Raw genomic sequence first — 15,881 nt, 5'->3', positions numbered from 1 at the left:
CCTTTTACTAAACCGCAATAGTGGTTTTTAGCGCAGGGAGCCTATGAGCGTCAAGAGCAGTGCTGGGCATTCAGCGCAGCTCCCTGCGCTAAAAACTGCTATTGTGGTTTAATAAAAAGGATGGAGGGTATATTTGTCTATTTTTGTATGCTATAAAAACCAAATACAGAGAGAGACTGAGAGCTGTTGACGAAGAGCTACGTGTGTGTCTTTCTTCCATTCCAGCCAGAATATCAGCTTTGTGTTCAGCCAAACAGGCCCAGGTTTCGCACTGAATAAAGTATTTTATAATTTTTATAATTTTTATTTCATAATAAAGTAATTATAAAATACTTTCTTTGTGTTTATTTGATTCCTATTCAAGAGAATTACTTTATATATAGTCAATATAGGCAGAGAGTTAAATTTTTTAACATTTTCTAATGGTGGTGTGCCTCGTGATTTTTTTCATGAAACAAGTGTGCCTTTGCCCAAAAAAGGTTGAAAAACACTGGTCTAGAAATTGAAAGCATCAAACGTATTGTCTTCTGGACTGTTTTTAATTTACAGTTTACACATATGGATGTAACAGACATAACTACATTTGTTGTAAAACATTTATTAAGATATCATTTCATCCCTACAATTTCTGTGTTCTTAAAAATATTATTTAACGTTATTTAATTTAGCGTGTAGGCCTAAAATTCCTTTGAATACCTCGTCCTCATGTATCAGCAACTTTGACAACATATTTATTTGGCTCATAACTTGCTGGCGCCCGATATTTTTAGCTCACAGTGAAAAAAGTTTGCTCACAACACCCGCCTGCTTAGAGGGAACACTGATGCCATGTGTCTTGTAGGCGGAGCCTGTATGTCCATTATAGCCGAATAAAACTACAGCTAAAAGTGGCTCTGGGGACCAAATTGGCTGTCTGTTATATCTGAAAGTCCGCTGTATGCGAGTCCGCTATATGCGATGATTTTCTGTATGTTTATAATGGCGCTCGGCCGGGACTAGAGGACCTTGTCCGCTATAGGCGAGGTTCCGTTATAAGCGAGTCCGTTATAACGAGATTATACTGTATTCACAAATCGGGGTTGTCCACGGATGTTTCACATGTAAAATACCCTGTTGGGTGTATGATTGTGGTAGCTGAGCAAATGGGGAAACACCGCCCCCTAAAGCTCAGTTGCCACAATTGTATGAAACATCCGTGGACAACCCCGATTTGTGAATATGTGATTAAAGCAGTGCACAGACTAGTGTGCTAAAAGTGAATCAAACAAATAACGAAATAATTAATCAAATGAATTGTCAGGCTGTCTCCGCCCCCCCCAACCCGAGGGTGCACAGCAGCCAAAGTTCATCAAAGCCGAACAAAATCATAAGCTGGACAAGCAAATAAGGCAAAAAGAATGTAGTGCTTATCTTCTCCACAAATTTCAGAGTAAATTCATATAGCCTGCATGTTCATAAATCCGTCCAACGGGGCTCCATTTCGAGGGCTTACCACCCCCTTCCTCAGGAACCGACACTTATCACTGTTCACTCTCCAGAAAGTCACAGCAAATCGTAGTCAGGCAAAGTTATTTGTTTGATTCACTTTTAAGCACACTAGCTTGTGCACTGGTTTAATCACATATTCACAAATCGGGGTTGTCCTAGGATGTTTCACACATAATACCCTGTTGGGTGTATAACAACTTTTCACAGCAGTCATGGTGCAATGATAGATACCACAAGAGTTCTGGTAGGGGTTAATCCCCCACTCTGAGTTCTTACATTCCATCTTGGATTCTGAGCACCGTTGAAAGTGGAAAGTATTTTTTGAACTGGTTCCTCTATCTGTTTATTTGTGATTTCGTTTTTTGGAACTAGGCTTTTTTGACCTAACCCAGTCGTTTATATTGGGTGTATGATTGTGGCAGCTGAGCTTTAGGGGCGGTGTTTCCCCATTTGCGGGCTATGAGACTGAGGACTCCCCGTTCACACATAAAAATTTAGTTGTTTCTCAGGATTGTCTCTCCCCCCCCTTACCTGAGTTGGATCAGGGGAACCATACATACATACATACATACATCCGAAAAGTCATCTATTTGACACTTAATCACCTGTATCCTCTCCTTCCCCCTCCACCCCCCCTCCTACCACCCTCTTCTCTTCTCTCTCCCCTCCTCCCCCCCCCTTCTCCATCCTCGCCCTTTTCTATAAGTCGCCTTGAGCCTACCTAGGCACGAGCAATGCAGAAATAGAAGATTAGATTAGATTAGATATACAGATTGGTAACCCGAGTTTAGGTTATAAGACATCAAGATTTACCCATTCATGTCCTCTTTTTAGAGGGCATGTCTGGGCATTCGGATTGCGTTTCAAAACCCGGCACTTTTGTCCGGGTTTTGAAAAGCTTCTAGTTAGTTTGGTACCGCGTCGGGAGGGCATCTGCACATGCGCGGATTCAACGCACGTGACATCGCATCCTACCTGCGCATGCGCACATGCCCTCCCGACGCGGCTCCAAGCACGAGAACAGGTTGAAGGGGACGGGGCCAGGCTGGGACAGAACAGGGCTTGAATTGTGTGGAATGGGGCGGGGCTGGGTACAACTGGGCGTGCCTGGGGGGTGGAGCCACAGGTCTGGATTTTACAATAGTAAAATCTGGTAACCCTAACCTAAGTGGTTTTACATTCAGGTACTCAAGTACTTCTCCCTATCTGTTCCGGAGGGGCTCACATTCTGACTAACGTACCTGGAGCAGTGGAGTATTAAGTGACTTGTCCAGGGTCGCTTGCCCTTTCTGCACTGTTTTCCAATGGATCCTTTTGTAATCATAACGCAGATGGGCTATTAAAATGCTGATATTTTCTGCAAGTTCAGATATAAATGATGTAAGAACATAAGAAGTTGCCTCCGCTGAGGCAGACCAGAGGTCCATCTTGCCCAGCGGTCCGCTCCCGCGGCGGCCCATCAGGCCTAATTGCCTGAACAGTGTCCCTGTCTAATTTTGTAACTGCCTCTAATCCTCTAATCCTATCCCTATAATCTACCTCTACTCCTATCTGTATCCCTCAATCCCTTTGTCTTCCAGGTACCTATCCAAACCTTCTTTGAAGCCTTGTAGCGTGCTCCTGCTTATCACATCCTCCGGTAGCGCGTTCCATGTATCCACCACCCTCTGTGTGAAAAAGAACTTCCTGGCGTTTGTTCTAAACCTTCCCCCTTTCAATTTCTCTGAGTGCCCCCTTGTGCTTGTGGTTCCCCATAATTCGAAAAATCTGTCCCTGTCTACTCTTTCTATGCCCTTCATGATCTTGAAGGTTTCTATCATGTATTTTTAAACAATCCTCTGCTCAGGAACAATAATCTAACACATCCTCACCACTTCCCAAGTATAACCCGTTCTTCAAACACAACTTTGTCAGAGCTTTTTTACGGGCCTCAGTACCACCACTCCACCGCTGTCAAAATTTCTCACGTCATTCATCCCGTTAAAGAAATTTTGACAGCAGTGGCGTGGTGGCACTGAGGCCCGAAAAAAAAGCTCTGACAAAAGTCGTGTTTGAAGAACGGGTTATACTTGGGAAATGGTAAGGATGTGTAAGATATTTTCTGCAATGCATATTTTAAATGTTTATGAGTTTTAGCAGACTACGGACCTGAATGGTTTGGAGCTGATGCAAGATTTCTAGAAAAGGGTCACTAAAGCTTTAAAATAAGCAAACAAGGCAAAAGAGCAATGTGATAGGTTGATGGGAATCAGCCAGATGGGAAGGATAAGAGGGACTATTTGCAGTAACATCAAATACTGTAATCAGAAGCGGTGTCAGGTCAAAAGCGCGCCGAGACAAAGGCGCGCCCAGACAATTGAGCGTAGCGCGGAGGTGCGCGCCGCAGAAAATTACTGTTTTTACGGCTCCGACGGGGAGGCGTGGGGGGGAACCCCTCCACTTTACTTAATAGAGATCGCGCCGCATTGTGGGGGCGTTGTGGGGGGTGTGGGGGGTTGTAACCCCCCACATTTTACTGAAAACTTCACTTTTTCCCTGTTTTTAAGGAAAAAGTTAAGTTTACAGTAAAATGTGGAGGGTTACAACCCCCCAAAACCCCTACAACGCCGGCGTAATCTCTATTAAGTAAACTGGGGGGCTCCCCAACAATACCCCCCATCGGAGCCCCTAAAAACTGTAATTTTCTTCGGTGCGTGCCTTCGTCTTGCGCTCAGTTGTCGGCGCGCGCCTTTGACTTTCGCGGGGTTGTCTATGAACCCCAGAAGCAGCTGAGTTCTTATGGGACATAACTTAGGTTCAACCCAGCCTCCCAAAACTGAGGCGCAAAAATTAGGCCTGCTCTATATTTTCCTCCTTTAAGGAACAAGTGAAATTCCCCTAAAGCAACATTTGTGAAGCAGGGATTCCCTGTTGGGTTGTGACTGGAGTGCCAAGTACCATTTGGACACTGAAACATTGGGAAAAAAAAGTACAGCAAGGACTTTTTTGCTGTTTGATGGATATTAGAAAGTGCATTGCTGCCACATTGCTATTGGCTTGTTCCTTGTTAATATTATTGCAATTGTAACTCTTTTTGTTCAATTTTCCAGATAACTTTCGAGACCATTTTTGGACATTTCAGCATTTTAATGGAGTTTCTATTGACTACTGAGGGTTGTGACTGTGCTCCCGCTTGGTGAGCCAGAGCAAGGGGAGAGTGTAGCGCAGTAGTTAAAGTTGCAGCCTCAGCCCCCTGAGTTTGTGGGTTCAAACCCACGCTGCTCCTTATGATCGTGGGCAAGTCACCTAATCCCCACCCCCACCCCCACCATTGCCCTAGGTAACACCGGGACAGACAGGGAAAAATGCTCGAGTACCTGAATAAATTCATGGAAACCATTTTGAGCTCTCTTGGAAGAACAGTAAAGAAAATTGAATGAATAAGTCTTTCGTTCTCCTCTTTTTTGCATACAGAATTGCTTTATATGGCCAAACTGAATTGTGCTGCATATCAGTTGCAGTAGAAACACAATTTTGTACTAGAACAATTTTTGTAGCTCATGTGTTAGTATGTCTAGGACAGTGGTACCAAACACGCGGCCCGGGGGCCACATGCGGCCCGCCAGGTACTATTTTGAGGCCCTCGGCATGTTTATCATAATCACAAAAGTAAAATAAAAAACAGTTTCTTGATCATATGTCTCTTTAGCTATAAATGACAATATTATTATTAAAACTTAGCCAAAAGGAAAGATTTATCTATATATATAAAATCGGAGGTATGTATGTGTGTGTGTATGTGCCGCTATCACGCAAAAACGGCTTGACCGATTTGAACGAAACTTGGTATGCAGATCCCTCACTACCTGGGGTGATATGTTCTGGGGGTCTCGCGGCCCACCTGCACACGTGGGCGGAGCTACAAACAGAAAATCAGATTTCACCCATTCATGTCAATGGAAAAATTGTACAAAGCTGCCAACGCAAAAACGGCTTGCCCGATTTGAACGAAACTTGCAACACATCTTCCTTTTCAGTTTAAGAGATTGCAAATTCCAGTGATACTTGCATTCTCTATCACAATCAACAAATCACAGGGACAGACTATTACATACTGTGGAGTGGATTTAAGATCCCCCTGTTTTTCCCATGGACAACTCTATGTTGATTGCTCAAGGGTGGGTTCACCCAAGAATTTATATGTTCTTGCTCCTGGAGGTGAAACTAAAAATGTTGTTTATTATCAAGTTTTGTGTTAGTTGTATTGTATTCATTTTGTCAAATATTTCACATTATAATTTGAATATTGCACTTTTTATAAAGCTGTAAAAAAATAATTTCATTCACCACTATAAAGTATCTTTATTTGAATCCATTTACAGTGTTATTGCTATAATTAAATACCCCTTCAACGCCGGGGCATCAGCTAGTATACTATAAAGAGTTTTACGTCATGCAAATTGTCATTTCTTTAATAAGACATGAACTATTTTTTCTGAGGCCCTCCAAATACCTACAAATCCAAAATGTGGCCCTGCAAAGGGTTTGAGTTTGAGACCACTGGTCTAGGATAAGTTCAGAGAGATGAGCAAGAACTCTGAGCCATTAGCTCTAAGCAGCATCAATTTTCTATACCGTTCTCCCAGGGGAGCTCAGAACAGTTTACATGAATGTATTCAGGTATTCAAGCATTTTTCCCTGTCTGTCCCTGTGGCTCAAAATCTATCTAATGTATCTGGGGCAATGGGGGGGATTAAGTGACTTGCCCAGGGTCACAAGGAGCAGCACGGGCCTTGAACCCACAACTTCAGGGTGCTGAGGCTGTAGCTTTAACCACTGCACCACACACTCCCCTCCACTTACAGTTCACTTCATACTGATTTATGTTTTACCATGCACACACAATGGTTTTATTTAAAAAAATCGTACTTACATGATTTATGTAGAGACTCTTCCGTTTTTCTCTCACTGTGAAAAAACCAACAGATATCTTTTTGTCTAAGGTTGAAACCATTTTTATTGAAAACGGGAAAACAAAAGGACAATAAATACAGTAGAAGATACAGTTGCTCAAAGATTATGCAGCAATTATCCCCTGGTCCCAACAACCCTACCCTACCCCGCACAACAAGAAACCAATTATACAAAGCAGTAAAGAGCTACCAGAAGAACCCAGCACAAGGTCTGAAGCAAAATGCAAAATGCAACAGGCACAATGAGTAACCAGCAATATGGGAACAAAGAGAGAGCAAGCATTCCCACCCACCTAACTGAGGAGGTCTTAAAATAAAAGCGTGACATTCAGGGCCCTGGACTCTGATGAGCCCCAAAAGACAATGCAGAGGACCTCCCCCCCCCCAAAGGCCTCCATCACCCCAGCGCAAAACAAAACAAAACAAAAAAAAACCAGACTAGGTTGGGGAAAGGCCACACCAAGGCTGTCAACCCCTCACCGCTCAAGGTAAATTAAACAGGTAAGGCATTAAGGATCATACAACAGGTTCTATGAGACAAGGAGTATATATAAGGACCCCAAACCTGCAAAAAAAACTTAGATTGTCACAAGGAATGACGCACCCGACCCCTCTCAAGAAACATCAATGAAGAAACAAATTCATAGAGTAAGATATCTATCAACATAGCAGCCAGTGGAGTAGTAAAGGAGGGGGGGCAGTTGGTGTGGGCACTGGCACCCGTCCTTCTCTCCGCTACCCTACTTCTTCTCACTCCTCCCCTCGCCCCCTTCCTTCCCCCGCACCTCTAGCCGTTCACCGCCACAAACAACAACTTCAACACATTCCTCGTAACTGCGTCGTCTCTCCCATTGATGTCACTTCCGGGTGTCGTGCATAGGCAGTGACATCATAGGGAGAGCCGACGTGGTTGCGAAGAGCACATTGAAGTTCTTGTTGCTCGCAGTGGTGAGCTGGAAGTGCGGGGGAAGGGAGCGCGCAGCAGGGCTGAATGGGGAAGGAGTAGGGGGGTTGGAGATGAAGGCTGGGGAAGGGCACCTCTGCCCCCAGGCGCTTCTCACCCTCGCTATGCCACTGCACGCAAGGCACTGTACAGCAAGAACAAGTCAAACATAAGCAAGAGATAATTACAGCGGTCTCTGAAATTGGAATGCGAGTCGCTGCATTAAGATGGTTCACCTCCTTCCTGAATACACTTCTCCCTCCATATTCGCGGTTTTAGCAATCGCGGTTTCGATTATTCGCGGTTTTTAGCTGCTAGTTCCTCCCCCCAAATGACATCAACTTGCAGAGAAATCGCTGATTCGCAGCACTTTCTTCACCATGTTTTGCCTCTCCTTCTGGAACAGGAACAGGCCGGGTCTCCCACCATGTTATTCACGGTTTCACCATATTCACGATAGTTTTTAACAGAAAACAGCGAATAACATATGAAAAAGTTATTCGTGGTTTTTCTGTATTCACGGGTCTGTTAATCCCCTATCACAGCGAATACGGAGGGAGAAGTGTAATAGATCCCAAAATGTACTGCTCAATGATGCACTATTGAAACCAAAACCGATCAAATACGGTGTTCTCTTCCGAATGATGTTACTAAATAGTATTTCACCTGACATATCAGCAGTACCAGTGACTAGCTATCCACTGGAAGTCATAATCATTACTCAGTATCAATCTTATCTAAAACAAATCAAGTTGGTTTGGGGGCACAGGTGGAAGTGTTTTTAAGTACAGCTCTTCTAAAGCTATGGTAATTAAAGGATTATCTGTTTTCTTTCAAGAGATGTTCATGTCATGGGCCGTATTTAAAAGTAGCATATGGGCAGTGTGCTAGTTCAGAGTTAAAACGTTTACAATTATTCCCCTTGACGTAGCCTTTTAAGGTAAAACAGGAGTGCCCCTGTCGGGAGTCAGAACTGAGAACAGCAGCTCCAGAAATATTGTTTTAAAGCAATCAAGCTAAGTAACTTTTTTGTATAGAATACTGATACGATTCAGGAACTGTCTTTTTGAATGCACTGTATAGACACACTGAAATGATCTATTTGCATAGGAGCCAACTTTTCAAACTGACTGGGGATGCTCAAAGCTCCGCCCCAGACCATAATAGTATTATTTGTAATGTGCAGTGGCAACCATAGGCTGCAACTATTTCACTACTGTGACATAGGAGCTTGGGTTCTATTCCAAGTTGGGACTCAGAGTTAGGGATACTATGCAATACTGGTCAGGACCTATGGAAGGGAATCCCAGTCAAAACTGATAACTCCCACATCCTAGCTGATGCAAGGGTGTAGCAGTACCATATTAAGGAAGCAACCGTGGTCCATGCCTCTCAGAGGACAGTGTGTAATGAGGGCAAGATATGATTTGGGGAGTGGGGGTGTAGGTGTAAGTGAAGTCCTATTACACCACAGACTCAATGGAGGTAGGTTCTAAGAAGGCTAAAAAAGGGGGTGGCAGGAGGGAACACATGGTCAGAAAAAAGACTTACCATCTGTTTGAGATTTGCTGAGAAATATTGTGCTTGCCCGAGGATGGTCTGAGGGGTTGAATTCCATGTTCATATCTTGAAAGAAAAAAATAATAGAAACAGGTTAAGAGGGTAATTTTATCACATGGTCGACTAGCTTATACATCGATTAGTGCATAAGTTACCCCATTCTTCCCAAGGAAAATATTCACGTACTTTTTCAAAATTATCCCATGGAAAGCATCCACACATGTTTGCACCTGCTCTTTAGCAAATACTGAAGAGAATTTCAACTAAGCGTCCTGGCAAGATAGTACCTGGACCTCCAAACTCCTGGTCACAAGGAAAACCCCTTTAAGAGTAAGATCCTTCTTTGGAGGCCTGCGTTCTAGGTAGGTGTATTTTCTGCTGCTTCCACTAATATTCTATAAAGAAAAGAAGTTGTCTATATTTCTGTATGAAATAGGCTTCATAATAGGATTATACTTGCCTTCTTATTGCTCTCATTTCATAACAGGTCATTTAAATTTCCATACCGATTGTGCATGTACATGAGAACAGCCTTACATGTACATAAGAAGAGCCTTACTGGGTCAGACCAATGGTTCATCAAGCTCAGTAGCCTGTTCTCACAGTGGCCAATCCAGGTCACTAGTTCGTGGCCAAAACCCAAGGAGTAGCAATATTCCATGCTACTGGTCCAGGACAAGCAGTGGCCCCTACATCTTTGCAAGTAAGGGTACACTACCGTTTTATCATGCTTAAATCTCCCTTTAGTGTGCATCCACTCAGCCAAATCCATAGTGGAAACCCCACAAGAAAACATCCATACAAGAGTAGGGCTGAACAATGGACTTCCAACAGGAGCGCACATTGTTTATACTGTTAGGCGTTCAATTAACAAAGCAAATGATTTCTTTTAAAAATATATGCTTATCTTATTAAACTTATTTTTATTTTATTTAATTCATCCATTTAATTTAATTTTATATTTTTTTTGTATTTGTATCTTCTTATTAACAAATATATGTATTCCACGTTTTAAAAATTATTTGTTTTACAGAGTGTTTTGACCCATGAGGCAAGTGTATCTTTTGCCGAAACACAGTGTCATGTCAGATCTCCTGTACACATTCGCTATTGTGGATTTATACAATAAATCTGTCACTTGGCTACTCTCCTGACTTTTGCTGGAAGTCCATTTTTCACACTACTGTTTTCATTGGGTGCATCCACTCAGTCCATATAGGCTATATTATGCATATAAGTTTACCTACAATACAGGAGTCTATTTTATAAAAGCTTACTTCTGTACCAGTTTTACCAGTGAAAATATCTTAAAATTACCACCTAAAGGCAGAGCTCTAGCAACCTTCAGTATGTGCAGAAGACAGTGCAGCTGCACAAGGGAGATGGGGGACCCCCTAGACCCGACCCCCAGGTCCGTCCAGTTCCGTTCATCCCTGCCCGTAACGCCCTAATCCCGCCCCCAGTCCCGCCCTAACCCTGCCCCCACTGCCTGTTCTTGTCAGACAGGGAGGAAGTACGCAGATGCCGCACGACATCATGGCGTGGCATCCGCCCATGCGCGGACTTCTTCCATGCCCGATGCGATTTGAGGAGACTTTTCAAAACCCAAATAAAGTGCCGGGTTTTGAAAAGCATCCGAACCCCCTCCCCCACCCCACCTCTGGCATGTCCTCAAAAGGAGGACATGTCTGGGGAAATCTGGCAACCCTAGTCCTACTGACTCTTTTACTGACTTCTTGCTTCTAATATATCTAAAAAAAATTTTAATATGTTTTTGCCTTCACAGTAATCTTTTTTTTTTAAAGTTTCTCTTTGTTGTCCTTATTAGTGCTCTGCATTTGACTTGCCATTCTTTATACTGCTTTCTATATGGTCGAGTCACATTATTGGTGTCAGGTCAAAAGCGTGCTGGGACAAAGGCGCGTGCAGACAATTGAGCGCAGCGCGGAGGTGCACGCCGCAGAAAATTACTGTTTTTAGGGCTCCGATGGGGGGTTGTGGGGGGGAAACCCCCCCACTTTACTTAATAGAGATCGCGCCGCGTTGTGGGGGCGTTGTGGGAGGTTTGGGGGGTTGTAACCCCCCACATTTTACTGAAAACTTCACTTTTTCCCTGTTTTTAGGGAAAAAGTTAAGTTTACAGTAAAATGTGGAGGGTTACAACCCCCCAAACCCCCCATAACGCCGGCACGATCTCTATTAAGCAAACTGGGGGGGCTTCCCAACAAAAACCCCCGTCGGAGCCCCTAAAAACTGTAATTTTCTTTGGCGCGCGCCTCCGTCTTTCGCGGGGTTGTCTATGAACCCACATTATTATGATCGCTGCTTAACTCGGATATCACTATTACTACTACTATTAATCACTTATAGAGCGCTGAAAGGCGTACGCAGCACTGTACATTTTGACATTCATAGAGCTTACAATCTAACTTGGACAGACAGACATGACATATAGGGTTGGGGATGCAGAACCCTAGGTGAGAGGAGTTAGGAGTTGAAAGCACAGCAAATGAACAAATTCACATGCAGACTTCATGGGTATTTACGAGTGGGATGTCAGCAAGTCGACAAAATAGCAACCGTGGCTGCCATGGGGACAAAAGCGCGATTTATCAGACATTGAAAAAGGCATGATCATTGACTACCGGGCCATGGGCGGCAGCATTTTGGAAACTGTGGAGTTTATGAACTGTTCACGGGCTGCTGAGTGAACTAATGGAACCTTTTCAACCACCTGATGTGGTAATTGTGGGGCAGCATAAGCCATCCATGCAAGAGGTGAAAGTCGGCTGTGCAGGTTGATGTGGGTCGATCGGCACGCTACCATGGAGCAATTCATTGTCCAAATGAATCAGGGACCTCTGTAGGGACACTTCCTGTCTCCTCATGGGATCTGAGGCATCTGCGTTTTGTCAACACCAAGTCACTATTCGAGGGCTCTAGGAGGGATTTTGACCATACATTCGAGCATCCAGCAACTCCAAGACCCAGAGGACACCAGAGGAGGCTAAGCCCAGCACTTCCATAACCTCACATGCTCCATGGTACATAGATGCTCCTCAGCCAGCTATCCAGCATGAAACTGACATAACAGAGGGGTAGAAAGGCCTGGGGAATACATAGAAAACATTTAATATAGAAAAACAAGGTGTTTTGAGGCAAATAGAGGCTTTTAAAATAATACAATACTAAACACTATTAATTCCCACTTTAAGGGCTCCTTTTACTAAGCTGCATTAGGGTTTTAACACGCGGAATAACACAAGTTACAATGCTGCGCACCAGACGCTAACACCAGCATTGAGCTGACGTCAGTTCTAGCCGCATAGCGCGGGGTTGGTGCATGCTAATCTGCTGCATGCACTAAAAACGCTAGCACACCTTAGTATAAGGAGCCCTAAGTTGAGGGGTCCTAAGATTCAACAATCAATAAGACATTATAATATTCCGTAAGTTGTTTTAATGTGTTCTTTTCATCAATCGATCTAGGGAAGACAATGCCTCAGAGACTGGAGCCATATGCACAGTTGTTTATCGAAGCACACTGTTTTAGCATATTAATCACTTTGCTCCACAATGCAGTCATTGGCAAAAACTCCTTTATCTTATTTACTTTTGATCTTTCATTCTCTTTTCTTTTTTTGTTACTTTTAACTTATCAACAATCTTCATTCTATCAAGAACACCCACAACTTGAAAGCACCAGCAGACTTATTGTGAAAATTAACAATAACGACACTTATCTTGTTTTCTGTTATTTCTGTTGTAAATTCTTATTATTTCGTGCCATTTTATTAGAAGCCAAAGCCGACACAGCTAGCATTTTGCGGACCTTCCTTTTTTGTCTGCTGCTTTGGCCAATCAGACCTTAGATTTAGTAGGTATGGGCGGACCCGCTATTCCTAAGGCCTGATTGGTCCAGGCTTCTAGAGCCTGGGCCAATCAGGCCTTAGGCTTCGGCGGGATGGGCCGGGAAGGGGCGGGCCCGCCTCATTTCGACGAGGCGTGCCTGCTTGCTCGACGTGCAAGACCCATCTGTAAGAACAGGTTTGGTGGAGTGGGGGTTGTTAGCACCGGGGGGGGGGGCGTCTTCAGGCAGGAGGGATTGGGCACCCTCCTGCCAGCGACCGATATTGTCGGAGGGGGGCGATCGATAGTATCGGGGGGGCGGTCGGTAGTGTCGGGGAGGGGGGTGCGTCTTCGGGCAGGAGGGATTGGGCACCCTCCTGCCAGCTACTGATATTATCGGGGGGGGGGCGATCGGTAGTGTCAGGGGGGGGCGGTCGGTAGTGTCGGGGAGGGGGGTGCGTCTTCGGGCAGGAGGGTTTGGGCACCCTCCTGCCAGTGATCGGTCAGGGGGCCACGGCCCGCTATACTTATAGCGGCAGAGAGATCCCTTGCCGCGATAAGTGTAGCGGGCCGTGTCTAATCTAACCCGATTCTCTAACCCGCGTCTGTAACATGGACGCCGGTTACAGAATCGGGGTTTAGTTTAGGCCAATTCTGAATAGGACGCCTCTCCCGGGCGTCCTATACAGAATCAGGGCCTAGGTGTCTTGCAGGCCTCGCCTTAAATATAGGCGGCCTGCCTGGGGAGCATTTATTTTAAAAAAAACGTGCATCCCGATTGGCTGATTAGACAGCTGTAGGACGCCTACAGCTGCCTAAAATCGGGACGCACTTTTAGAGAGTCAGGGCCTTAGTGCCCGAAAATGGCCCAGGAGAGCTATATAAAACTTTCAAAAATTCAGAAAAGGAGTTTTTGGAGGAGGGGACCCTATAGGAAGTCCCAGAGACTCTTAAAAGTTCAGTTCTTGAACTACCCTGAAGTCTCCTATAGACAGTAATAGACTATATTCACATAGCTGTTTGGTGCTATGCCTGCATCAGCTCACACTGCAGCTGGACAATGGAGAAAATTTCTGCCTCAGACAAGCATATAGGATTCTTCAGCTGCTTGTCTCTTTGGGCTGCCTTTTAGACAGGCTACGAGATCCTGAAACCCTCAACCTCACTAGTTCCTCATGTGTTCCTGCTACAGTCTTCTGGGTCTTCACAAAAAGAGTGCCATGTCTTCATCTCACTTCAGCTCCCTTATAGGTCATGGTGAGTCCCCCAAACCACCTCCAGAATCCCCTAGATCCACTTATCTATCACCCTAATAGCCCTTATGGCTGCAGGAGCCACTTATATGCCAGTAAAAAAAGGGTTTTGGGGGTGTATAGGGGAGTTCACATGTTTAAGTATCAATGCAGTGATTACAGGGCCTTATGGGCATGGGTCCTCCTCTCCATGAGTCCCTAACCCACCCTCAAGACGGCTTAAGCTGGATGACGGCTGGATGACTAGGCTTTCCTATGCCAGGCTGCCAGGTGATGATGGTCTGGAGGCTGAATTTTAAAAGTGTGATTACGATTTTTATGGGGGTTGGGGGAGTCAGTGATCACTGGGGTAGTGTGTGGGGGTCTGTTTTATGTGTTTGCAGTGCTTATCTGGTGACTTTAGGTGGGTTTTTGTGACTTAGACCATGTTTTACATGGTCTAAGTCACAACGTCCAAGTTTCGTCGATCCTGGGCTGTATAACTTTTGGTTATACATGCTGTACGACTAAGTCTAAGCCGGCCTATGTCCCGCACAACTCCCACCCTCGACACTCCTGAAATGCCCTGTTTAGCTTTGGTCATTCAGCGGCACTATGAAGGCCTAGGTCGTTTAAGAAATATGTCCAAAACCCGTTTTTATTATTGGCACTTGGACATATTTGGACAATTTTCAACCAAGTGCCGACTTAGGCCAGTTTTTGGACGTTTTTCTCTTTCGATTATGAGCCCATTATTCTGAAAACAGTACTTCAATTCAAGAGTTCCAATAAAGGGCATACAAAGAAATATCTTAAAGGTGGAAGAGGTACCACTTACTTGTATATGAAAAGAAATAACAGAACTAAGATACCAGACTATGTATTGCAAACAGTGTGCCTCCTGAGATTTCAGGTGTGCCGCGACACACTGGTGAGGAGGAGAGTCATCCACGCCGGCTGACTGCCTACAGGACGTACCTCTCAAGGCGAGAGGCATGTCCTTTAGGAAGTCAGCTGACGCAGATGACTCTCCTCCTGGCCGGTGTTTCTCCTCCTCTCCCCGCACTTCCCAGATCCCTCCACCGAAGTTGGTCGCAGCCAGATGGGCCTCCGCGGGATACTGGATTTTGTTTGCTGCCGGCCGGAAAGTTTGTGAGATACTGTTATAGAGGAAAGGTCAGTCATTTAAAAGCTTATGTAGCCCCTCTTGATTTGCTGGCTCAATGACAGGTACATTTGGGATAAGTGGGGGCATGCTAGATTCCCATGTCCCTAAGGGTGCAATCATTGATCTTACCCATTCTGGATTACTGTTACATAATTTATTTAATATCTTCCCAAAAAATTTTAAGAAGACTGAGAATAATTCAGAATACCGCAGTTCGACTGATATTTGGTCTGAAGAAGAATGACCATATTAGCCCATATTATCGTTTGTTGCACTGGTTAGCGTTGGAAGCAAGAGTTCTATTTAAATTTTCTTGCATTTGCTTTAAGTTGATATCAGGAGAGTCTCCTCATTTTGAGTTATATAGACCATCAAGGAATACAAGAAGTTCTTACTTATTTGCCTATCCTAAGCCAAATGGTGTCAGATACCGTTAGTGTTTCAGGCAGGTAAATTACAAACCTGGCTTGGTGAATGTATTCATCAAGCCATATCTTACTGTTCTTTTTGAAAATTAGTTGTCTTCTTTGTTTGACAAATTTATTACTTAGTTGGGTATTTTTAAGATTGCAATTACATTTTTAACTTTTTGTGATGATTTTATTTTAATGGTATGAATGTATTTCGCTGATTGTTCAGTTTCTTGTGGTGTAAACCGCCAAGAACTCCTGGTAATGGCAGTATAAAAG

The 15,881-nt window shown here is 44.2% G+C and overlaps 1 protein-coding gene across 1 annotated transcript in view; it reads right to left on the bottom strand.

The window, feature by feature from the left end:
- The window catches only part of CCNY (cyclin Y), a 384,247-nt gene that overhangs the window by 138,823 nt on the left and 229,543 nt on the right, over positions 1-15,881 (bottom strand). The window contains exons 2-3 of the mRNA XM_033931526.1: positions 8,935-9,009; positions 6,401-6,435 (exon numbers count right to left, since the gene is read on the bottom strand). Of these exons, the coding sequence (XP_033787417.1) occupies positions 6,401-6,435; positions 8,935-9,009 (110 nt within the window). The remainder of the gene's footprint in view (positions 1-6,400; positions 6,436-8,934; positions 9,010-15,881) is intronic.

The sequence above is a fragment of the Geotrypetes seraphini genome, chromosome 2, assembly GCF_902459505.1.
Source record: "Geotrypetes seraphini chromosome 2, aGeoSer1.1, whole genome shotgun sequence".
NCBI lineage: Eukaryota > Metazoa > Chordata > Amphibia > Gymnophiona > Dermophiidae > Geotrypetes > Geotrypetes seraphini.
Note: the sequence above shows the minus strand (reverse complement) of the source record. Positions and strands in the feature narration are given on the sequence as shown.